The 27,216-nt window shown below is 38.0% G+C and overlaps 2 protein-coding genes across 5 annotated transcripts in view; one reads left to right on the forward strand and one right to left on the reverse strand.

Annotated features, from left to right (window-relative positions):
* The window catches only part of sgms1a (sphingomyelin synthase 1a), a 28,542-nt gene extending 19,375 nt beyond the window's left edge, over positions 1 to 9,167 (reverse strand). Inside the window, exon 1 of one of the 4 annotated variants that reach the window (XM_079833042.1) lies at positions 8,848 to 9,167. The gene's annotated coding sequence lies outside the window, so the exon portion shown is untranslated. Of the gene's footprint in view, positions 1 to 6,228; positions 6,494 to 8,434; positions 8,740 to 8,847 lie in introns of those variants that run through there. The other 3 variants (XM_079833043.1, XM_079833044.1, XM_079833045.1) reach the window with 3 other exon arrangements.
* Positions 9,168 to 10,245: 1,078 nt separating this feature from the next.
* minpp1a (multiple inositol-polyphosphate phosphatase 1a) overlaps positions 10,246 to 27,216 on the forward strand; it is a 33,673-nt gene continuing 16,702 nt past the window's right edge. The window contains exons 1-4 of the mRNA XM_079833054.1: positions 10,246 to 10,984; positions 11,941 to 12,132; positions 15,600 to 15,697; positions 24,583 to 24,713. Coding sequence (XP_079689180.1) covers positions 10,387 to 10,984; positions 11,941 to 12,132; positions 15,600 to 15,697; positions 24,583 to 24,713 — 1,019 coding nt within the window. The 5' untranslated portion in view covers positions 10,246 to 10,386. The remainder of the gene's footprint in view (positions 10,985 to 11,940; positions 12,133 to 15,599; positions 15,698 to 24,582; positions 24,714 to 27,216) is intronic.

The raw sequence follows: 27,216 nt of genomic DNA on the forward strand, positions 1-27,216 counted from the left end.
ATCCCCATGATGTCGCACCAGTGCCGCAAGCGCTACAATGACATCAGAAGACGGGGAAAGTCCAAGCTTGCCAGCATCAATCGGGCACGCCGTGTAACGGGAGGTGGATCTGCCTCTACTCAGGACCTGACGCCAGCAGAGGACATCGCTGCGTCCACCCTCACCGATTTTTTTTTCCTGGTTCTTGACGGACAAACCAATTTGTTAGATGTCCTTATATACATATATGTCTTGCCAGAAGTTGCCACTATTGGGCAAACAGGTCTCCTTAATTATTAGACTACAATTAGCCTGAATAATTTGTAAGCTAGATTTATGCCTATTTTTTCACATCTTCGTGGCACACCACAATGATTTCCGTCATCTTATGTGTTAATATTTTTTAGTGTAACAATTTATGATTTGCAAAAATAACTGTTGCATCTGTGTAGATTACATGAGCAAAGTGTATGCGCGTTGTGCACGCTATTATGGTCAAGCATGCGCCCTTAAAATAGCATAATGAACAACGCGCAACGCGCCACTGACTTTAGACTAGGTTTTTTCTGGTCAGTGGCGCAATTGTTTAATGGAACAGCAAAATAGCACCAGGGATTGTTTGCGCCGGAACACGCCTCCTTTTTTGCGCTGAACCGCCCAGGGAGCGCAAGTTCATTCACTAGTTTAGCGACGTGCTTCTGTGGAGGGAAAAGCGCGCTTTGCGCGGGTGCAAAATAATAATGACACATGCGTCGGTGTACAAAGTCAATTGCGCTGGGTGCAAGATAGGGCCCATAATCTAAAAGGGGAATCTATTAGACATTCGGAGACACACAACAGTTATTTTTCGTTGGCAAAATTTACCAAAAGCAGACATTATTGTGTCTAAAATGGAACACAACATTAACTACTTATTTATTGAACTGTTGTATAAAATCAATATCACATTTGAACTTGTATTATTTGGGACAAAAACAACACGTATGATATTGCTTAAAGGAGTAGTTCACTTTAAATTAAAAATTACCCCATGATTTATTCACCCTCAAGATAGGAAGCTTGAAGGTGAGTAAATCATGGGGTAATTTTTCATTTAAAGTGAACTACTCCTTTATTTAGGTAGTTCACTTCCAAAGTGTGTATATGACTTTCTTCTTTCTGATGGATCTTATCAATAAATATCCTGACGCTTCCCAGCTTTATAATGGCAGTGATGGGGTCCATTGAGTTTGAAGCTCAACAAAGTGCATTCATCCCTAACAAACGTACTCCACACAGCTCCGGGGGTTAATAAAGGCCTTCTGAAGCAAATCGATGGGGTTTTGTAAGAAAAATATCCATATTTGAAAATGTATAAAGGAAAACATCTAACTTCCGGCAGACGCCTTCCGTATTCAACTTACGAAAAAAGCGTAACTGGTGCGACATATCAATAGTGCGGAAGATCAATATTTTTTATATAACTATATCATGATATAAATATGAGACAAAAACGTATTTTTGCCCCACAAGTGTGTTGAAGGTCTTTTTATTCCCTCACCCCGCATGTGTGTGTATAATGAGAAGGAGCAGCTGCTACTCTTTTCACCAAAATACAGTGCCTTATTTTCTTGAAATGAAAAACAATGTAACTGCTGTTATGCAAAACATGTACTCCTCCTTTAGTGTGACCTTGTCCAAAGTCCTCATCCATCCTAGCTCCTCTGAACACCTGCTACTCTAGGTACAAACTCCATATAACTCCCATAACCTCAGCTCTGCCTGTTTTATATTTGCATTTTTAAATGTTTTTAATTTATCTTATTAGTATGCATGTTCTCATAACCACCCCGTAAGCAGGAACTGTCTGACCTCTACATAATTTGGATGTTTTTGTCCCTGAAAGCCTGACTCTTCCCCACAGGTCACACGTTCACATTTTTGTAACTTAACCACAAAGCACTTCCTCAAATTTAATTTCCCTGCCACACATTTACCAATTTCTCTTCCTTATTCTCTTTTTCCCACTTTTCGCCTCATACATTTGGTTTGTAATACTACACAATTCTTTTGAATAGAAAATACAACCAGTAACAATAATGTATCGGAAACTGTGGAGTTTATTGTAAATTAATGTTTTGGCTTCCATTATTTACTCTTCATTCTTTGCCCAGAGCATAATAAACCACTGAACACACAAACATCCACAAACACTTTCACACTGAAACCAAGTAGCCGTTCGTATGTAAAAACGTATGTAAAAAAATTAAAATTACTTCTGTGCCACAAACAAAGGGGTATTGAGGGTGTTTGGGTCTCCTAAAACATGCTTTAAAGTTGTTATTACCTCATTATACTCACCCTGTGCCTGTGCATCTTGTTAATAAGATCAAATTCTGATATTTAACCTCCTTAAAATGCATTGAGTGCAGTAATTGTGTTTTTATGCATGTGATGAAGTGAAGTGTGTAATCAGTGAATTAACTGGTTGAAAACACAGCTGGAATACTCCAGAGTCTTGCACTTAAAACTACATCAAAACACCACCTGCCATCTGGTGCAGTTCGTTTGATTAAAGGTTCACCTCAAAATGAAAATTCATCATTTACTCACCCCCATCTCATCCAAGATGTTCATGTCTTTTTTCTTCAGTCGAAAAGAAATTCAGTTTGAGGAAAACATTCCAGGATTCTTCTCCATATAATGTATTTCAATGGCAACCAATGGGTTGAAGGTCCAAATCAAAGCAGTTTCAAAGGGCTTCAGAGGGCTCTGCATGATCCCAGCTGAGGAAAAGGGTCTTATCTAGCGAAACCATCGGTCATTTTCTAAAAAAAAGAAACATGTATGTATACTTTTCAACCTCAAATGTGCGACTTCTGTGTTGTTGTACTACGATGTATGGCGTCTTCACGCATTGATTTGGACCTTTAACACATTGGTTGCCATTGAATACAATATGGAGTATATGTAACATATATTATATATATATATAAAAACGCAATTTCTTTTCGAATGAAGAAAAAAAGCCCAATACAGTTCAGTACAGGCGTCAGAAACGCCGTCTCCTTGCAGCAGATCTCTGTGTGCAACGAAGGAATTCCTGGCACTGTTTTGACTCCTTAACACATTTTATAAACTCTTCATGATTTCTCAGTTGGTCCAAATGCCATCATACGTACGTACACACAAATAACGAGTGCATTTAGCCCAGAACACAGCATTGTTTTGGATGTTCGGTAAGTTCCATTGCAAAATATTTGTTGGTATCTTTAGGTTCAGTCTTAAAAATGACAGTGTGAACGCTAAGCGAACCAGGACAAATTATAACTATTATTTTCTTTTTTGGTCTGGACCAAAAGAACCGAGAACCAAACACACCCTTAACAGTCAGAAAAAGAGAACAAGAAACAAATAAATGACTACAATACAAAGCCAACCCACCTGGACAGTACTGAAACTTCCCCCCGCGCACACACACACACACACACACACACACACACACACACACACACACACACACACACACACACACACACACACACACACACACACACACACACACACACACACACACACACACACACACACACACACACACGTGTGATCAGTGACAACAAGGGGGACCTACTAATGTCTTCTATGATACAGTATCTTCTCATTGAGCCCACCCATTAAATAACATTGTCCCAGGCTCCTTGAATTTGAGGGACGGCCCTGCTTGTGAATGTTGTTATTAACCTCCTTGGGGTATTGATGATAAAAATATAGACCTCTTCCTATAATTAGACCATATGACACTTCACTTTAAGTAGGACAAATTGAAAAAAGAAAAACAGAGATAGAATGAAAGAGAAACAATTGGAAACACGGAAAGAGAAAGGGTGGGGCGTGAAAGAAACTGAAGACACATGTCACAAAGACTCCACATCCTCATAGAAAAAATGACCTCACAGTAAAAAAGTCCTCATAGTAAAAAGTCCTCATAGATTGCAAAACCAGATAAATCACCAGTTTTTGAATCTTACATCACATTTGACTTGTTTAGGATTACATTAATACATGGAGTAACATCTCACCAGAGACCAGTGATTTATATCTTCCTTTATATAGGCCAATATGAGCATGTTGCTATCTCCCTCCGCTCTTCTTCCCAGTATTTAGAAACACATTTTTCTCACTATGGCTTCCATGATGTCACGATGTGGCCCAGTTTTAAGTCATTTCTGAGAGAAAAAATAAGTGGTCTCTTTAGACTGAAACAGTCTGTCAACTTGGGTCTTAAACTACAGAACTGTGGCCAACACAACATGGAACACATCTGACTCCAGATTTTATTCAGCTTTCCCTCCATGCCCTCAAAAAGATCAGGCAATTTACTATGTGGCTAAAGACCAACTGTTTTAACTCTTCCAGGGTTTTTCCTGGGTCAAAAATGGTCTTCGGTGGTGGCTGACAGACATGGTCATCCATACACACACACACACACACACGCACAGTAAAAAGTACCCTACCCACGTGATCTGTAAGCGCAATACTGACAATACATTTTAAATAAATTCAAAGAAAGTTTGTAACTTTTGCTTATCTTATTTTGATCCCACATGAAAAAATACTAGAGTATATTATAGTAAAATTACTCTAGTAATTACTATAGTGTTTTTGAACCGTACTATAGTAAATATACTACAGTAAATTAACAAAGTGTAGTATATACTACAATTTACTGTAGTATCTTTACTATAGTATGGTTCAAAAACACTATAGTAATTTTACTATAATATACTCTAGTATTTTTCCATGTGGGATCCCTTGATGTTTGTTTTTGTTCCTCATTTTTACACTATTTACTGATAATTGTTTTGGTATATAATCATATCAACTCTTACACCCAATCTTGCTAAATTGTGTAAGCACACTTGTGTTCTCATTTCAGATGCGCTCAGAGTAAATGATTAAACTGATTCGTGAGTTCAGTGTTGGACAGATCAGATGTTCTAACCAGTCGTTGAAATGATTCGGTTCAAAGGAGTCATTAGGTGGCGAATCGGACATTAGCAGACGCGTTGAGTGCGAATCCCGTCTGTTAGAACATCGCGAAAGATTTGTAAACACACAGAAAACACTTCATAACCGGATAGGATTTGTTTCCCGTTTATTGAAAGTATGGTTTATGTCAGCTGGTCAGAGAATCAGTCAATGTTTTTTGAGCGCAATTCACACCCAGCGGTAATTAAAGGAAAACATTGTCTGATAGCGCCACGTGCAACATGGATTCGGTCTTCCGACCTTTTGATTTGGATTAACGTAATATGTGAAATATTAGAAAGCTAAGAATGCTTATTTTGAAGACAGAGAGTGTGCGAGCGGTGACTATTCTACATCATTCATAAATCACATTTGGCGGCCGCCAAATAAATTTAAATGTAGGAAAAACCCTGTCTTCTATCACGAATATTTGATTTTACAGCATTTTGACGGGTCAATGATCTCTTCCAAGATATTATCCATGTAAAGCAGAAAGAACAAGGTCAAAGTCCTCAAGGTCAAAGTATCAACTGCAGGGCCGTGCAGAGAGTTCTTCAGGGGCAGGAGCTCAAATGTAAAAAAAGGGCAATATATATATATATATATATATATATATATATATATATATATATATATATATATATATATATATATATATATATATATATATATATATATATATATATATATCCTTATGCTCATCAAGCCTACATTTATTTAATCAAAAATACAGAACAAACTGTAGCCTAATATTGTGAAATATTATTACATTATGTTCTTTTTAACTTTTTATTAATCCAACAATCTTGAAAAGAGTATCACAGTTTCCATCATTGACATTAAATCCTCATATTAGAATGATTTCTGAATGATCATGTGACACTGAAGAGTGGAGTAATGATGCTGAAAATCCAGCTGTGATCACAGGAATAAATTATATTTTAAATTATTTTAAAATAGAAAACCATTATTTTAATAATATTTCACAATATTGCTGTTTTTTATCAAATAAATGCAGGCTTGATGAACATAAGAGACTTCTTTCATAATACTGCATAATATTCAAAAATGGTAACGTTAATATAATAAAGTCCTTTCACGTAACCATTTCGCCAGCCTACACTTCACATAATAGGCCTGTAGGTGCCGGTGGCACTTGGGTTTTGTTAACTTTGATAGTTTCATGAAATAGTAAACGGTGTATCAATATACATAAATACAAGTGAATTTAACACTACTTACCATTAATGCGACTTTTGCTGCTGTGGTTTTGTGCAGTGATTTGTTTGTTGTCAGTTAAAATCCATTTTGTCAGTGATGCAATTTATAAAATGAGACAATCCGCAGGAAATCGTTCCACAAACGTTAGTTCGTCTGTCCATGTCATTTTCAACCGATTTATGAATAAGAACAGAAAATTACCGCTTCACATCGCCCAATGGAATTTGAACTTGCTTTGCCAGATCACGATTGGTTGGTGTATATACATGACAAACGAGCATTGGTGAATTGTGTAATACTTTAAAATATATAATATATAGATTTGTAATTAAATCAACACATTAGCTCTGATTATGGATGAAAAAAAATATTGGTTTAGTTTTTTCCCGTGAGGCCACACACTCTCTGAAAGGACCATATTTGGCTCGAGAGCCGTTTCCGAACAGTGGAAAATCAGCTGTCAATCAAAACGCCCGCAACCCATAGCAACGCGTTACGGCAACGCCTCAACAGAAATTATCCGACTTTTGAGCCGTCCGTTACTATTGTATACATTGTCATGTTATAGTCAAATTTATTTAGTTTTATTAACCACAATATTATCATTGATATTTGTCTGAGAGGGGCACTTTTGATTCATTTTGAAAAAGGGCAGGGGCTCGAGCACCCAAAGCCCCCCCCTCTGCACGTGCCTGATCAACTGTGAGGACGCAGCAATTGTTTTACAACTCTAGTGGACAAATATTAATCAAGTGAGAATTATGAAGAAACACATGTAAGAGCGATCAAGCATCACTCATGTGTATCTGAATGAATGCAAAAAAGCTCACTGGAATTCAGGTACAAATAATATTTTACCTGCCACTGTTTCAAATGACCCAGAGGACTTTACCCCAAAATGAATACTTTGTCTTCGTTTACTCACCCTCAAGTTGTTATGCAAACCCATATGACCTTATGAGAGAAGTTAGCCAGAATAACAGACTCAGTCACTATTCATTTTTAGTTCACTTCATGGAAAGGTTGGAAAAGAAGTGAATGGTTTTCTAACATCTCCCTTTTTTATCCCACAAAAATAACAGGACGAAGGAAAGTCATACAGGTTTTGGAACAATGGGCCTAGGCTTGGCTTGAAATCACCCAAAGGAGATCATAAAGTATTTGTGTAAAAACAATAGTGAAATATTGTTTTAAATATATCAATGAACTATTCAAATAGTTATTCAAATAATTTTCTGGAAATCCGTTTCAGTCTGACCGACTGCGCTAAATTTGTACACTCGCAAAAACTCGCAAGAGCTGTCATTATTTAACGCGTTATTACAAACTCACACTTAAAGCCACAATATGTAATTTTTCGCTTATTTAAAACAAAGGCGTACTTTGATGATGCCTTGATTTTGCTGAGCTTTTATAATGCCGCAGACGACCGCTGTATATGGGGTAGCGTTCTGCTGTTTTATCATATTGGATACATTTGAGTGTTTTGAAAGTTATGTTATAATGCTACTCTGTGCATTTGCTCAGCGGCTACTATGAGACACTTGCACAATGCAATTATCTAGATCGATATCAGGCATGGTAAAACATGGTAGCCTACTTCTGGTAAATCAAGAAAACGAAATTTAAACAATAAGACGAACTGTGTTGAGCTATATAACAATGATTAGTTTTGTGTTGATGACAAATATCCAAACAGTTGCTCACATCTGAGGTCTAATAAAACACATCATGTATTAAAGCGTCTTTGGTGTTTCCATGGTTTCTACAAAATAAAACCGGAAATCGAGGGTAATGGGGGTAACTGTTATGTGTCATTCATAAAAGACGCAAGGACACGGTCCGTGTCCTGGTTAAAACTGCTTATTTCTCTTGATTTAAACATTCGTGGAAACAGTTGGTTTTTGGATTATTTTAATCCAAAAAGCGTACATATTGTCAAATAATCGTTAGTATTTTGTATAAAACATCTTTAAGACGGTTGACATTAGCAAATGTCCTAGGAACCAAAAAAACTGAAAGACTTAAATCTTTTTTATTTTAAATGTACTACCCCTTGAAAGTTATTGTATACTTTTCACACTCATTTTTTTTTTATTTTGGGTGAACGAAATCTTCGGTGGCATATTTTGGGGAAAAAATTGAATAGGACGTGTGTCGTAAACAACCACAGAAAGCAACATGTGGGCCACTCAGCCACAAACAATTATATCGCACTTTTACTCACCAAACTCGGCAGCATGTCCTTGAGCGTGTGGTTATTTTAGCGGTTTTCGTAAACTAGCGCGTCTGGCGCGAAAAAAAAAGCGTTACACTCGATTACACTACAACGGCCATCGAAAACACCAACAAATATGCTCTCTAATGCGTGGCAAAAGCTGGCGATGTGTCGTGTCATAACGCCTCTTTACCTTCGGAAACGGTAGAGCTGGTCCAGATGACTAGACAAGCGATTAAAAAGAGATTAACTGTTACACAGCAAAGGATCACTCGACCCTGGTGGAAAATAAATTCCCCTAGTCCACAGTGGGCGGTTATTATTTATATACAGAGGACTAGTTGACGTCAAAATACAAGAAAGGTGTTCTTAGAAAGGCCTTGTGGAAGTATAGATCAACAGCTCTATTGAGTCTAACTCACCGGGTTTTTCTTCTTTTTTCCAATGGAGACTTGTAGCTCGTCCGATCCTGAGCCGTGGCGATCCAACGCGATCGCGAACCAGGCCAAAATAACACGCCTCTCCTGGCAATCCCGCTGTCGCGTAATATATCCCCGTCAGAAAACTGTGTTGTGATGGGGCCGGTGGTTTTGGCCGCGTATACGAAGCTGGGGACGTGCGCGTCAGTGGGCGGATTGTTAAAAAACGGCCGGTGCTGCGTTAAGAAGGAGGAGAAGAAGAAGAAGAAGAGGGAGGGAGGGAGAGAGGGAGGGGGATCCCATCTTGTTCCACTGCCTGTGACGTAGAACTCAACGCCCCGCCCCCTCTTCTCGGTCCAACCAGAATGTAACACTGGATTTGCATGCACAAGTAAAGTCTTTTTCGCCACATTCTTTTCCCGTGGCAAAATAGGTTCAATAGCATTACATTTGTTCTACAGACGCCTTATAGGGATACAATATTATATACAATTCACTTTCAAGAAAATATCTTCACAAAAGTAGCCTACAAATGTCACCAAAAATATATTACAAATATTTCTGACAGCATAAAGGATATTGAGATCATATGTGGTTAAAACACAGGGCAGGGGCAGCTATAAAATATCAAAATCTTCATTTTCTGATGGCATGTTATTTTAGAATATAAAATGCTCTAAAATGCTTAAGTGGGGTTTTAAACATATAATTATGTTCACGGGTTTTCTTAATTAATTGTGAGTTAACATAATGTGAATTAACCAGATATTAATTTGTTATGACACAGTAACTAACATACACTACCCCAAACCAACTCCTGCAGTGCAGACTATTAATATATGACAATCATTTCTGGAATTTCTACTCGATTTTATGTTTCATTCGATTTTCTTCATAAGTGGTTGAAAACTGTGGTTACCATTTTTTTTATTTTTTTTTGCGTCATTGTTACAGTGTAATTATATATTTAAGTACTGAGTAATATTAATTAATTATTAATTAATTAATTAACTAAATGTACTTACTATAGGGTTATGGTAGGATTAGGGTTTGGTTTAGTATGTATGTAATTATGCATAATTTACTGTTATTACTATGGTAAGTACAAGTAACATACATATGTAACAAGAACACTGTAAAATTGTTACCAAAACTGTCACTTTGAAACAAAATTTCCTTCACTAATAGATTTTATTTTAGTAGGCCTACACTTAATTTATAGTACACTTAATTCAAATGTGTTAAGAAAAATTTGCCCTGACTTTTAAGAATTTATGGATTTCCATGACTTTTCCATGCCACTTTTAAAAGTTTGATATTTCCAGGGGTTTTATTGGGGAATCCTGTTAAGAACCAGCAGCACTACCAGTGCAGATGCAGAAACAGGGAAAGCTACTATTTGGCCAACATTTCGAGGTCCTCAGTGTAAACACCCGCAAACAACAGCTTGCGAGTAAAGTCTAGTGAAATGAGTCACTTTTCACTTGCGCAAAACCAGGCAACGGAGAGGAGACGCCAAACAACGCACCCCAAAACACAAATATGGTTAAACAAGTGGTAACAACAATATGTTTTGTTCTTTTTCACTGCATTATAAGTTACTGGGCGTTTATGTCATCTTGTAGTATCCACTCATCCACAAAAAACAGCATACCAGCGATCGCCAGGTATTTTGGCACCAAAGGTCGCTATGAGGAGGTTAACTCGTACTTAATCGACGATATTTTGGCCATAAACAACTCCCTCGTTACGCTGCCTTCCTCGACATGCAGCGCAATTCATTTGACAGCTATAATCCGCCACGGGACGAGGTTCCCGACCACTAAAAACATTCTAAAGATGCGCGAATTTTATAATCTCGTCGTGCGTAACGCGACCAACAACTTAAACTGTTTGTCAGAGATAAAGTCCCAGTGGGAGATGTGGTACAAGGATGAGATGGACGGGCGACTGGTGAACAAAGGCCGTGAGGATCACAGGCACCTGGCGCAGAGACTCATTAAATGGTTCCCCTCTTTGCTGACCGAGGACAATTTGCGTCAAGGACGCGTACAATTGATCACCAGCTCCAAGCACAGGTGTGTGAACAGTACCATCGCTTTCAGAGAGGGACTAATGACAGGACTCGGCATAAAAGAAGGTAATGCATGAAGTGGACCCAGCCCTGCAGTTTGGCAAGTACTGAATCATCTGCATGCCATACTAATAAATCATTGTAGCTACTTTGCATGAACGGATGTTTAAGTTAATCCGTGCTCTGCATACATGATAGTGCTCACTTGTTTAACCGCAACAGCAGTGAGATTCAGGGGAGAGAAAACTGAACCTGAACCTGAAACTGAATTCTTGTGTAATAACCAAACAATGTTATCACATGCCTGTTGCATTTCTACATGCTCATATAAAGAACCACCAAACATAGATCTCTTTATTATCTTAATAGTTGTTTCTCCTTGACAGCAATGAGATTCGGCGAAGAAAAAATTCTCCTGACTGATATATTACAGTCATATATCAAAACTGTCTGATATCATTATTGTTCTATAACCTAAGTTTTGCTCTGCAGTAATGTGTATTCATTCATGTTGTGGTTGACACATAATTTTAAAGCCATATGTATGCCAAAATGTTGAATTACACTAATCTTTTTTTTTTAAATACCCTGAGGAGGCAAAAACAAAATTTAAATTGACTTAAATTTGAATAAAGTCTAATTGACTATCTAAAAACTTAAATATGCTCATGTGAACCTTCAGCAATGTGCCTTATTGGCTGTGTTTGTTGTCTTGATATATTTATATAGCCTATATAGTATATATGCTTTCACAATTCACACACAAAGAGACTGGTAGCTATATGGGCAGACAAAAACAGAAAATGTATCATGAATCCATTTTGAACAATACATTTTTTTGATTTGTCTATTTTTATTAGAAATCTATATTACTTTCTTAATTAACTTCCCCCACTGATTAAATACGTTTAGAAAGTAACATGTAATTCCAGCTTTAAGAGTCAAAGTACAATGGTTATAAACCGGTAATTCTGTTAAGGCTCTCATTTATTATTTTTTTGTTTGTTTGTTTTATTCTTCAGTTGAGTTGGAACCTGCTGTGAATGACGCTTTGATGCGTTACTTTGACCAGTGCGAACGTTTCGTGAAAGAAGTGGAGAACAACAAGAGTGCCTTGGAGGAAGTGAAACGTTTCAATGAAGGCCCTGAGATGAAAAGAGTAATGGAGAAAATGGCTGACAGGCTGGGGGTCCCTTACACCAGCATCACCGATGGTAAGTGATTGCATAATATGATCATGACACTATTACACTCTGCTGAAGTACTGAAATAAATCAGCATCCAAGATGCTATTGTGCATTTTAAAAATATGCTAATGTTCTGATAATTTTTTGTTATGTTTTATGAAAAGAGCTGCTTCAATTTCAGAACACGAGTCAAATTCACTTTCCTCTAAATGTCACGCTCTACTTTCAACCACAACCACAAAACTTTGCACACGAGTATATTATTTCACACTCTTCCTTCCTGAATTCATGTCAGGCTGACATCATTTCACATGTCAAATAAACGTCTTTAGGTGAGAACCTAAAGATAGAAACGTTCTTTAACTCTACCATTCTTTGTCTTTTCAAATTTCCTCTGCAGTAAGCATGCACGTAAAGCGGATTAGAGGTTCTTGAGATGATTTATAAATGTTAAAAATCAATAAACAAAACTGGTGGAATCCATAACTCAAGTTGATTGACAGGGCTGGGCGTCCAAAGTTCACAATTTGACATGGTTTGCAACCACATCGCTAATCTGGGGCCGTATTCACAAAACATTTGATCTTATCAGTAAAAGTAGCAGTAAAAGTTCTTAGTTAAGAGTTTTCTCTTAAAACCTATTCACAAAGCTGCTGAGACCAACTTTTACTAAGGAATAGAGAGAAGTCTTAAGCTAAGAGTACGGGCGGGGTTGACCTCGTTGCAATGGATGATGTCAGCACACTTACTAACAATGCACACATTGATTGGCTGATAGGGGAGGGATCTCTGTCAGTGATTTAATTAAAGAAATATTTTGTTGAATGAGGTTTCATGTTGCCACATTACATTTTTAAAATGTATTTATTAAGAATGTTGCCATATTCAAATAAAGATTTTAGAAGTGTTGCTAATTCAACTAGTATATGTTCAGCTAATTGTCAGCCTCTTACATGTCTGTATCTCGAAGGATTGCAAAATTCAAGCAAAAATTATGTTTTAAAAACAAAGTTTGTGAGGAGCACGTTCAAATGGTATATCTAATCAGCGCGAGAGTATGTATATACACAGCCGAGAGCCACCCCGGCACCTCACTCTCGGCTGGGGATACGGGGCAGAACTCTGGGTTTGGGCTAAATTCCAAACATGGAGCCCTCGTTCCCCTCGGACAGCACCTAATATTCTTTTACTCAATCATTTGTAAGTGTGAACTTGTGAAAACAACTGCCGCAGGTAATCTGACATAATTTTTGAATTAAAGATTTATTGTTGGTGTTTTATCATAGATTCAATTCTATAAATCTAAATATGTATTGCATTTATGAAGAAAAGGTTCAGCACTCAATGTTGTATAGTGTCTTTGGGCAGATTGCTGAGGCGGAATGCGGCAACATCCATTAGGATTGTTTAGTGATTTGGTCTTAGTGACTTAAGAGTCCTCTTGACTACTCCTAGCGTTTCACAGATTTAGGAGCTAGGTTTAGTACTAAAATGCTTTGTAAAATACTCTTAGAGCAAAAATGTAGGAGTCCTATAATTAGGACTGACACGCCCATTATTTTAAAGAGTTTCTCCTAAATCAGCAAGTTAGGAGCTAATTTTAGCTTAAGGTGTTTTGTGAATACGGCCCCTGTACCATAATTTAGATAGTAAAATGTAGCTACAAAAATATCACACATTTTGCTGGAGTTATAAAAAGAATGAAAAATGTAAAAAATACATATATATATATATATATAAACCTTATGAGAAGCAATTTGAATTGAGCACCCTTGCTGTTATAAGCTGAAATATGTATGTTTATGATGTTAAAGTTGCACTGTGTGAATTTTAGTGGCATCTAACGGTGAGGTTTGCGAATTGCAACCATCCACCGCTCACCCCTCCCGATACAGGACAAAAATATGTTATGGTCTGAGACAGCAGAGAGTAGCTAGCGCTCTGTAGAGCAGTTTGTCCGTTTAGGACATAGACTGTAAAAAAAGTTGAACTAAGTGAAGCTGCCAGTGTCCAAATATGGTGCTGATGTCTTGGGTCTCGAGTCTGTGCAGTAGAAACTTGGAGCCCATGTCTGCACACTAGTGAGCACGAAGTGGAGCCGCGATATCAAGGTACCGCCCACACTCCCGCCTAATCAACAACCTTTTGTGAAATAAACAGTTATGGAAATGTAGAAATTAAAGTTAAAGCTCCAATCTCCTCCCGAAGTTCCCGAAAAATGTCTGTTGTTGCCTCAGTGAGTACTTCGCTCAGAAAAGCTGTCAAACTCAGCTGTTAATCATAACGTCACATCCCCTGTTTTTTATAGAATCGAAAAACTAACCATAACCAAACTTATTTCAAGAACGAACACTTGAACAAACATCAGTGTGATAAAAACCTAAAATGACAGAAAGCATCTTTGGAAATGTATTTGAAGTGTAATTTGATTGTTTAATTTGTCTATGTCCCATTACATTTCATGTAGAGGGCGGGGTTTATGACCTATACTGCATCCGGCCACCCGGGGGCGATTGAAAAGCTTTGGCTTTACTTTTCAGGACTCGTGTGGCACACTTGGGCTGAATCTGAAATCGCCCCTAAACCCTCAATCACTATTCCCTACGTCAGTCCACTTATACTGTTCACTTGAAGGAGTGGATGAAAACGAGTGAGCAAATTCAGACAGCCGTTGAGTGGATCGGTAGAAACATGTAGAAACATGACAGCGCAAAATGGTGATTTCACTGTAAGGGGACCCACGGTGTATGTAGATACAAATGGCTCATTCTAAGTTAATAAAAACATAACGGTTCATTAAGAAAGGTCTTTATACACCACTGAAACATAGTTATGTATATTATATTGCATTTCTGTCAATATATCCTCATAAATATTACACACTGCACGTTTAAAATACTCTGTCCAATCCTTCTCCTATCTCAATTTGCACTTTTTTTCCCCCTCTTCTTACTTGAAATGTAAAAATTGTGGGACAGTATCCATATAATTTAAGTTGATTGAAATAGATTGGAGCACTGTGTATTGTTGTTAAATTCTATAGATGACAGGCCACGTTTGCTGCAGCCTTTTCTCTGGAGAACAGAAGAAAGATGGGAAGAATTGGGAATGAGAATCACAAAAGCAAGAAAACCACCAAATGTGACGAAGCAGTGTTTACTAGCTCTAAGTAAAATTACTAAGAGTTTAGAGGTCAGGGCTGCTCACTTGATCTGCTGCTGTCAGCAGCTGTAAATCAATGCACAAGCAGAGAGCGAGATAATGTTGAATAGTGTTAGTACCACTAGATGGCAGTGTTGTTTACAAGACCACTAGTAGATTTTTTTTTTTTTGCCCCAAAAAATATCAGATTGCCTTGTACACCAGCACATGCTTTTATGAAATATTGCATGTTTTATTTATTTATGTTTTACAATGATAAGCACAGTTTAAGGTCTAATTTGGTCTGCTGTTTAATGCTTTAGCAAATGACACATATTTATTTTGCTTTGTAGATTCAGTGGAAGCAGCGTTCTACCTGTGTGCATATGAGTTTACTATCCTCAAAGAGAACTCACCCTGGTGCCAGTTGTTTGACGAGGTAGATGCACAGGTACTGGAACAGAGCAGTTTTTCCTGTTTGCCCTTATTTTAGGATGACCACCATCAAACAAACCAAATGTGGGACGATTACTAAGTTTGTGTGGGACAATGTGGGACATGTTACCAACACTAAAACATATCCTGAAACGGTTATATAATGTCTATCTAACTTAATAAAAACATTTGTATTCTGCCTTTCAGCTGATAAAAATACTTTGTTCTTTAGTCCCTTCCAGAAAACACCATTACATCACAATGGAACATAACATGTCTTTTTTTGCATGTCATTTAAATTTAACATCACTGAGCCCAAAGGCAGCAGGCATCATGCAGATAAATATTTTTGAAACAGTCCAACTAAAATCCAACAAAAATGAACAAATAAAATATAAAACAACATGAAATTAGTTAATTGACAGTCTGCTTTTAGATTAGACTGCAAAACACTCTTTCAGTATCCCCTTCTAATGGCCTCACCCAGATATATGTCCTAGCCCAGTCTTTACTAAAAGAAAATTTCCTCTTTTTTGCCATTATGCCGACTTGTAAAATTTTAATTTACCGAATTATCCATTTGTTCTCTGACAGGGAACACATGGAATGAATCACCGCTCCACATTTTGATTGACAGCCGTCACAACCTACTAGTGGCCGTGTTTACTCCTTTCTTTTCAACCATTGGATAGCATTTAAAAATGGCTGTTGTATTTGTGTAAGGCGGGATGTTACTTCTGACGAAGCTATTAAATAAAGGTGAAAATGTATGCCGCAAAAAGAATAAATAAAGTGTGCATAATAATGCATGCATGTTTTCTTAATATGATCATTAAAAACCAACAGACTAATGAAAATGCAGGACATTTTCTCAATATGCGTCAAGGGGTGAAAATGCTGTGCGGTACAACGCAAAGCAGGACGGGTGGTCACCCTACCTTATTTACTTAACTTAGGACCTAGGAGATTATATTTAAGTATACCAGGAGTATTTCTTCCTCAGATGGAACATAAACATAAAATGTGTTCTGTCATCAAATTCTGACATGTTAAAGGCACTTTAATTTTCAGTTTGCCATCTCCAAGTAAATCCATCCAGAGAAGAAACAGTTGCCTGTGGTTATTTTTAATTTATATAAGAAAAAAATTGTAAAACTTTACAAAATGTTTTCATTAGTTAACATGAACTAAGAATTAACAATACTTCTACAGCATTTAATAATCTTAGTTAATGTTAATTTCAACATTTACAAATACATTATTAAAGCCGCACTAGGTAACTTTTGCTCTCGGGCTCCCCCTACAGTTGTGAAACAGTATTGTCCTCTACTACTGTCGTAAACGGTCACTCTACATCAGGGGATGCATCGCACGTGCATTTGTTGACATGACAACTATGATAGCCCTGAACTCTGCAGGAGTTCACATGCAGGTGTTCTGCTTGCGTCGCGTGTGAAATGTCTTCATCCCAGGTACAGTGGCATATGTTTCAGCATGTCATATGAATCCAATTTCATGGGTTTTATTTTTTTCAAACGCCAAATGATCGCGATGCTCACGTTTACAAGCCAGCGTCATTATAGTAGCCTAGTCTATTGGTTCCCGTTTTACAGAATCTATATGATACTTCAATTCAATGTTTGAGTGGTAGGTAATCACCATATATCGTCAATATTATAATATCAAGCTACCATAGATGAATCTGCAAATTCGAAAAATCGATTTGCATTAAAGCTTGAGGAAAGACAAATAAACCAATATCACAGACATGTTAGGTATCCTAAAATATGATTTTGTATTTATTACGTATTTACTTGCAAGAATGTAGCCCCTCCTCCTCCAGCTCACGTCAACGAGCAAACGCTGGCCCAATGTTGATCCTCGTCCTGCCTTTAATCCGATCACTTTCTCGTTTTCTCTTTTTGCTTTCCTCAGACAAAACCTTTGCTTTCTTATTTTTCTGTGCTGCTTCGGCCATGACTATAACATTCGGCAAACAAATGATTTGCGAGCGATTTTTTTCACGCACGTCCGAATTTAAGGAAGTGGGGATGGTGGTGGAAGTGACGTATATGCCGTAAAGCAGTCTAATTTTGTAGTTCTTTTTGTTCTCGGGTTACTACCCGAAACCCGAAGTTTAAAAGTACGATTAAAAACGATACAGACCCCGTCAGGCTATGGCAGACGTGTCATTCAACCTATTGTAAGTCGATGTATCATCACAAGAGTTTTGAAAATATATTATGAAGGTTGAAAAGTTACCTAGTGCTGCTTTAAAATCAAATGTTGTATTTGTTAACATTAGTTAATGCACTGTGAACTAACATAAACAAACAATGAACAGCTGGATTTTTATTAAAGGGATAGTTCACCCAAAAATTTAAATTAGCCCATGATTTACTCAAGTCATCCAAAAAAAGCACCTGTCCATCGAATAACGTGCTCCACGCGGCTCTGGGGTGTTAATTAAGGCCTTCTGAAGCGAATCGATGCGTTTGTGTAAGAAAAATATCCATATTTAAAACTAAATCAAGTATAAAGTTCCAGCCGATCGCCTTCCGTGGAAAAGTGTTGAAAGTTGTAACGGTTTATCCACTGATGAGGCAAGTTGTTGGACCCAAGTGCAGCTTTTTATTTACAAAATCCAAACATAAAACAAAGACGTTGCGACTTGACTTGACCTTGACTTTGGACTTGACTTTGGACTTGACTTGACTATGACTATGACTATGACTATGACTATGACTATGACTATGACTATGACTATGACTTTGACTTGACTTTGACTTTGACTATGACTATGACTTTGACTTGACTTTGACTTTGACTTTGACTTTGACTTGACTATGACTATGACTTTGACTTGACTTTGACTTTGACTTGACTATGACTTGACTATGACTTAACTATGACTTGACTAGACTTGACTTTGACTTTGACTTGACTTGACTTGACTTGACTTGACTTGACTTGACTTGACTAGACTATGACTATGACTATGACTTGACTTGACAAAGAAACAAAGACTTGCCTGACAACGGATTACAATGACATTCAATAACAGACGAAGACACATGGCAAACATGAGGGCTAAATACAAACAGACTAATGACAAGACAAGTGACACATGTGAACAGTGATTAAACAATGAACCAATGACATGACACAACACATGTTGAAAGTTGTAACGGTTTATCCACTGATGAGGCAAGTTGTTGGACCCAAGTGTAGCTTTTTATTTACAAAATCCAAACATAAAACAAAGATGTTGCGACTTGACTTTGACTTTGACTTTGACTTTGGACTTGACTTTGGACTTTGGACTTGACTTTGAACTTGACTTGACTATGACTTTGACTTTGACTTGACTTGACTTGACTTGACTTGACTTGACTTTGACTATGACTATGACTATGACTATGACTATGACTTTGACTTTGGACTTTGGACTTGACTTTGGACTTGACTTGACTATGACTATGACTATGACTATGACTATGACTATGACTATGACTATGACTATGACTTGACTTGACTTGACAAAGAAACAAAGACTTGCCTGACAACGGATTACAATGACATTCAATAACAGACGAAGACACATGGCAAACATGAGGGCTAAATACATTTATCCACTGGTTTATCCACTGATGAGGCAAGTTGTTGGACCCAAGTGTAGCTTTTTATTTACAAAATCCAAACATAAAACAAAGACGTTGCGACTTGACTTGACTTTGACTTTGACTTTGGACTTGACTTTGGACTTTGGACTTTGGACTTGACTTTGGACTTGACTATGACTTTGACTTGACTTGACTTTGACTTGACTATGACTATGACTATGACTTTGACTTTGACTTTGACTTTGGACTTGACTTTGGACTTGACTTTGGACTTGACTATGACTATGACTATGACTATGACTATGACCTTGACTTGACTTGACTTGACTTGACTTGACTTTGACTTGACTATGACTATGACTTGACTTGACTTGACTTGACTTTGACTTGACTATGACTTTGACTTGACTATGACTATGACTTTGACTTGACTTGACTTGACTTGACTTGACTTTGACTTGACTATGACTATGACTATGACTTTGACTTGACTATGACTTTGACATGACCTTGACTTGACTTTGACTTGACTATGACTTTGACTTGACTATGACTATGACTATGACTATGACTATGACTTTGACATGACTTGACTTGACTTGACTTGACTTTGACTTTGACTTGACTATGACTTTGACTTGACTATGACTATGACTATGACTATGACTTTGACTTGACTTGACTATGACTATGACTATGACTATGACTATGACTTTGACTTGACTTGACTTTGACTTGACTATGACTATGACTTTGACTTGACTATGACTATGACTATGACTATGACTATGACTATGACTATGACTATGACTTTGACATGACTTGACTTTGACTTGACTTTGACTTGACTTTGACTTAACTATGACTATGACTATGACTATGACTATGACTATGACTTGACTATGACTTGACTAGACTTTGACTTGACTTGACTTGACTTGACTTGACTTGACTTGACTTGACTAGACTATGACTATGACTATGACTATGACTATGACTATGACTTGACTTGACTTGACTTGACTTGACTAGACTATGACTATGACTATGACTATGACTATGACTTGACAAAGAAACAAAGACTTGCCTGACAACGGATTACAATGACATTCAATAACAGACGAAGACACATGGCAAACATGAGGGCTTAAATACAAACAGACTAATGACAAGACAAGTGACACATGAGAACAGTGATTAAACAATGAACCAATGACATGACACAACACATGAGGGCATGGGAATCACATGACAATAAAACATGACAAAACCAGGAAGTGCATGACAAGACTGAACATGACACACTATAACATAACCAAGAACATGATAAACTTAAAACATGAACAATGAACATGAACCAACACCAAAACACCCTGTGACAAAAGTGTAACTCAAGATGCGTACGTGACGTTATGACGAGCGTACCTGGTCGCGTTAGTCTTTCGATCGGCAGAGGACCTTTCAACACTTTTTTCATAAATTGAACACGGAAGGCAGTCTGCCGAAACTTTACTTTATAAAGTTTTAAAGATGGATATTTTTCTTACACAAACGCATCGATTCATTCAGAAGGCCTTTATTAACCCCCCGGAGCCGCGTGGAGCATGTTATTTGACGGACAGATGCATTTTTTATGTACTTCAAAAACAGAGCAACTATCACTGCTTTTAAAATGCTTGGATTAGCCAGGACTTTTGTAATATAACAGAAAGAAGAATGTCATATACACCTAGGATGACTTAAGGGTAAGTAAATCATGGGCTAGTTTTCATTTTTTGGTGAACTAACCCTTTAAATAACATTAACAAATATTAATGAATACAGTTAGAACGTCTCGGTTACGTATGTAACCCTCATTCACTGAAGTAAGGGAACTGAGAGACGTCACGTCAGTGACTGACAGAATGGGGGTTTCGCTTAGAAGCCAATGACCTTCGAGTTCTACAAAACGAGCCAATGGCATGACAATGCCATGGGTCTGTGGAATTTGCATAGCGCGACTCTGCCCCACCTCATGGGTATAAAAGGAGCTATGCAGCAATCTCGCATTATGTTACCTGCTGAGGAGCCGAGGCTGAGCGCCCCGGCCTTACCAGCGGTACAGCGGTTGTGGCATGGGGATGTAACGTCTCCGTTCCCTTCCTTCAGGGAACGAGGGTTATATACGTAACCGAGACATTCCCTTTCAGTCAGTCCACTTCGAGTTACATCAGTGACTGACGGAATGGGGGTCCCAGTCTAATCTCGCCACAACGGCTGTCTTCCAGATGGAAAATATGCCAAGCAATTCCTGCCCTGTAGGGAGGACTTAAGAATACACATATGACCCATTAGAAAAAACACTGAGGTATCCAGCCAGCAGGGTGGAATATTTCAACCCCAGGGGTAGGAAGTTGTCTTGCCAAGGGAAGACACGTGCTTGAAGAGACTTACCGTGGAAATACACATGTGGGCACATGGAGACACCTAGCCAAACACGTGGGCTGACCAAGAGGGCATGCACTCTGGTGTCGGTGTCAACAGTGCTGGAGGAACTCAGGGCTTACTGAGAAACTCACCTGAGTGAAAATAGTGCACGCATCCAGTCCATGGAGTGGAATGGCGCAGCAAGCGATGACACCTGAGCCTGTCCATTACTGGCCATTTGGTGCGAGTACACGAGAGGACTCTGGCTCTACACAGAGATTATAGAATCTCACAAAAATGTTTGGGTGTCGCCCAGCCTGCAGCTCTGCATATGTTTGTCAATGAGGCGCCATGCGCTAAAGCCCAAGAAGAAGCCACACTCCTGGTGGAGTGTGCTCTTACCCCTAAGGGGCATGGCAGTCCCTGAATCTGGTATGCCAGGACAATAGTGTCCATGATCCAGTGAGACAACCTCTGCTTGGAGAGAGCCTTCCCTTTCTGCTGTCCTCTGAAACAGACAAGAGCTGGTCTGAGGTCCTGAAACACTTTGTCTTGTCTACATAAGCGCGAAGGGCGCGTACAGGACAGAGCAATGCCAAGGCTGGGTCTGCCTCCTCCAGGGACAGCACTTGCAGGTTCACCACCTGGTCCCTTAAAGAAGTGGTGGGAACCTTGGGCACATATCCAGGCCGGGGTCTCAGGATCACGTGAGAGTTCCAGGTTTCCTCAATCAAAAATGCCTGCAGGTCCCCTACCCTCTTGATGGAGGCCAAAGCAATCAAGAGCACTGTCTTCATAGACAAGAACTTAAGCTCAATGGACTGCAAAGGCTCAAAGGGAGCTCACTGCAAGGCAGAAAGAACCCCTGTGAGATCCCAAGAGGGCATCAGGACGAGGAGGGTTTATCCTCCTTGCTCCTTTAAAGAACCTGCTGACCAGGTCGTGCTGACCTACCGTTTTTGAGTCCACAAGGTGATGGTGTGCCGATATCGCGGCCACATAGACCATGGTAATGGAAGGAGATAGCCTTTGATACAACCCTTCCTGGAGGAAGGAGAGCACGGACACGATAGGGCATTTCCTGGGGTCTTCTCGGTGAGAAGAGCACCAGGTGACGAAGAGTTTCCACTTCAACGCATAGGCCTATCTCGTAGACAAGGCCCTAGCGGAAGTAATGGTAGCCACCACCTGAGGTGGTAAGGTACTCAAACCATCCAGGGCTCACACGTGTAGGTTTGACAGGTCGGGACGCGGGTGCCATAGGGTGCCCCGTCTCCGAGAAAGGAGAAAAAGCTAAATAAACCCGATACAGCTGAGCTGTCATACAGCGGTATTGTGGCAGTTGTGTGTCATGTGAGACGCATGACGCATCGCCATGGAAACAATATATAAGGCGATGCGTTCTAAAATATTTAGCCAGAGAATATGGTCATATTTCTGCAAAATAAAGCTGAAGCTTGAAGCTGGTTTGTAGCATACCAAGAATACAGACTACTGCTGTTATTACTGTAACTGTTATTTAGTGTTAAATTAGTTGTAGTTGGGTTAGGTGGCTTTAGTTTTACTGTGAATTTGTTAAGTAAATTGTGTTTTGTATTTATTTATATTTATATATTTAAGTATACTTTAAACTTGTAATAAAGTTTTAATTTTAAATAATAAAAAATCAATAAAAAGCCATTCTTTAATCTCATCCACCTCGTTTTGTGGCTCTTTTTTTTTAAGTATCGGTTCAGGCACCGTTTAGGCACCGGTACCATTTTAAAAGTATCGGTATGGCACCGGTATCGAAAAAAACCCAAACGATACCCAACCCTATACATTAACTACATTAATACAAACTTAGTTAATATACGTTGCTCTTTTTCCAATCATAGCTGATCATGTGAAGTCATACTATAGATCTGTGTGAAGAACAGGTGCAAATTTAAGTTATGGTTTCACAATATCAGCTTTTTTGCTATTCAGAGCTGTTTTCTTGAGCAACTTGGATTACTTAGATCTTTATGGTGCTTTCAACCTTTGTGTTCCACAAAAAAGTAATAATACTTTTATGGTGTGCAATTATTTTCAGGGAAACGCACAGCTAAAGTAGGTCTAGGCAGGTCTTGACCGCATTACAGTTCCATATCACTTGACCAAATGATTTCAGTTATTTCAGCCTACAGCAGCAAATGAACCAAAACCCACAACAACACTGACCAAAAAATAAATATACAGTAGTATAGGTTTTTTTTTTCCAAAACAAATTAAGTTTTATTATGTATGGAAAGCACATACTCTAGCCTCTTTCTCCCTCTCTCTCCCACTCAAACACACACATATATATACAGTACGGACACATACTCAAACGTATTGTCAGTGCCAGGTCAGCTAGTTGGACCAGTTATAATTGCATTAATAATAACTGCATTAGTCTGCTATCAACAATGGCTCAAGCCTCCGATACTGGCTTTAAGCTGACGTTTTGGAATTAGCAACAGAGGCTTGGCATTTACACCTAAATAGTCCTAAACACAAGAGCATTTTAAGGACAAAAGCCCTGACAAATGCCTTAAAATACATCATCTGAACAATGTTTTGAGGTGTGGCAACCTTTGGATAAGCATATAATATCAATAATTGACTGTAGGCTGTTTAATTATGGAAAAATAATGCACACCTTAAGTGTAATGAATGTGCATTATTTTTCTAATTATTCAACGGCCCGTTGTCAATTATTCCTCACATATATAAAAATTTAATTTATTCCTGTGATGGCAATTCAGAATGTAAATCTAATGACAACAAATATATTTCTGAATGTTACTGCACACTGGTGAGGTCAAATGCTCCTGTAGATGTTTGAAGGGACTGTATTGTGTCTCTTAAGGTGATGGAATATGCTGGTGACCTGAAACAGTACTGGAAGCGAAGCTATGGGCATGATATCAACAGGAAGTCCAGCTGCATTCTCTTCCATGATCTTTTCCATCGTCTTAACCAAGTTGTAGACAAGATCAAGTAAGAGCACCGTGACATGTCTTTTTATATAATGCATAAAATAAATGATTTATACTATTTCCACTTAGTTCAAAATTCCTTCTATTGTTCTGAATTCTCCATGTTCAGCATAATAACCTGAGATGCGCACAGAATCAGCGCTGCACGTTATGCTGGGTACACACCAAAAGATGTTTTACATCTTATAAGATTTTCAAAATGTGATAGACCACAAACATGAGGACAAATAATCCTAGATTTAACCGTTTTGCTCCTATAGTGTGTGGTGTGCCATGATGTGACAAAGACAGCACACTACACACGAACAGATTTTCAACCAGAGTCCTGACTGTAAACACAGGAAATCTCACAAAATCTCGCAAGACTTCAGAATAAGCATGGCCGATGATATGCAGGAAGAAATTGCGATGATAGTGTTTGGGTGATAAATTGACAAATATCAATTTCGATCTTGATTCAGTATCAATTCATATAGCCTACTGTACATATAAGGAAAGTTTGCCTTTTTAGAACTATTTTAAACTTTTCTTGGGTTAAACATATTTGCTTGCATTCATTAATATTCACTTGTGTGTGCTTATATAAGTAGCCTATCATTAAAAATATTAGGATGTAAGTTATTAACGTTTTAAAATTTCACATTTAAATAAATCTAGTGTTTGATCATGTCTAAATATGTATTTAAATGCAAAAACTAAAAATAAGTAAGCAGTTATGATCTGCAATAGCCAAGATTCCGTCAGATACATGTATATTTATTAAAGAGCCATTCAGGCACCTGGTGGGTAATGGCATTACAAATAAAAATTATTAAGACTAATATTATTATTATTAGACTATAAATTACTCTAAATTGCCTCTGTGCATTGGAATTCTCTATTTTAACCTTAATTACTACACTAATTGTTATATAAATAATAAAAAAAAAAATATTTTAAGTGGTAGGTAGTAGGCCTATTTAGTACCAAAATATATCCTCAAAATATTCAATAAATATTATTAAACTAAAATATAGAACATTTATTTAATTGAAAGATATTGTAAAAAGGTGTATGGTCACATTTGATCACCAATGAGTATGAGTGTGACCAATTAGTAAGGGGGCTGAGGGGGCTAAATACAAGAAAAACATTAACATTAATGTAACAATGTTGCATCAATCATCACTCTCCATAATAAAACGATACTGTAAATCTGATAAGATAATCTTTAGAACCATCAAGATAATCGGGACATAGCTAGGATTGTCGGAACGGGGGAAATCGGCCCAAAATCAGCCCGATTAATAGTAGCCCGATTAATAAAATGCGGAGTTTACGCTTAGTAGACTGAGAATATGCGTAGCGCTAGTTGCATCAGCCATTCCGACTGGAAAGTTTGCTCGCTGGATTGCTCGCACTTTAAGGACATTGTATGAGAGTAAGTTGAGTAACGTACAAGTAAGTCCAGTGTTATTTGAATATTAATGTTGTATTACAAGTGTATTCGTTGCAGATACTGTTTATAAGTTTTATTCATTTATATCCATGCGATCTATTTATCTCACGTGAGTTATGCGCTGATCATAGACGTCAATCCTTTGAAGTTTAATATAGCGATCGCTATAACTTGAATGAGGAAGAAGACCATTTATGTTTATTTATATCTGTCATGTAATATTTAAGTGATTTATATGTTAATTATTATTTCTCTTTAACTGTTCTAGATAAACCTTGCACATGTCCATCTGTGTTGATACCAAAGCAATCATTAAAAGGCTATCATCTATCCATGACTCTGTTCTCTGACAAGAACACTGTGTGGCGGTCAGTGCACATTGATCCAGATATATCCTAATTCAGAACATCTATATTCAGACCTAGTTTTCTTAGCTAGTTGTGTCTTAGTTTAGCTGTGAAGGTGACAGCCTCATTCAACATCAGTTTCACCCTGTGTATTTGTTTACTTCTGTGAATGTTATTTTTAAGAATCCAATTCACAAAAGAGAAAAAATGTATTACCGATTTCTTTCTGTTTTTGAGAGAAAGAGTTGTAAAAGTGATACATTTGCTTTTGTTCATACACAGCTCATTTATGAAAAACATTGAAACCCACATTTTATAACTGGTGACTCAACTTTTTAAAGGGGTCATAGAATGGTACATGCACTTTTACAAGTTGATTATACGGAAATGTGTGTTGGCAGTGCCTGTACACAACCATCCTATAATGATAAAAATACATCCAGTGTTTTTTTTAATCTCCTTATATATTTTCCCCTGTCTCAAATCAAGCCGTCTGATCGTGTGACGTTACACGGTGTACGCCCCTCCTACTATTGTTGATTGACAGCAGCGTTTCAACACAGACCCGCCCTGAGCGAGCTGTCATCAGTCCGCCATTGTTGATACGCTGCAGCAGAATGGCGTCTAAGCGATTGTGGTGTTGTGTTTTATTAACCTTTATATTAATCTTTGCAAATCGCTTGCACGCTTCACGATGAATGAGGCTAAAGTTTACAGGG

The sequence above is a fragment of the Gobio gobio genome (genome assembly GCF_949357685.1).
Source record: "Gobio gobio genome assembly, chromosome: 13".
Lineage (NCBI taxonomy): Eukaryota > Metazoa > Chordata > Actinopteri > Cypriniformes > Gobionidae > Gobio > Gobio gobio.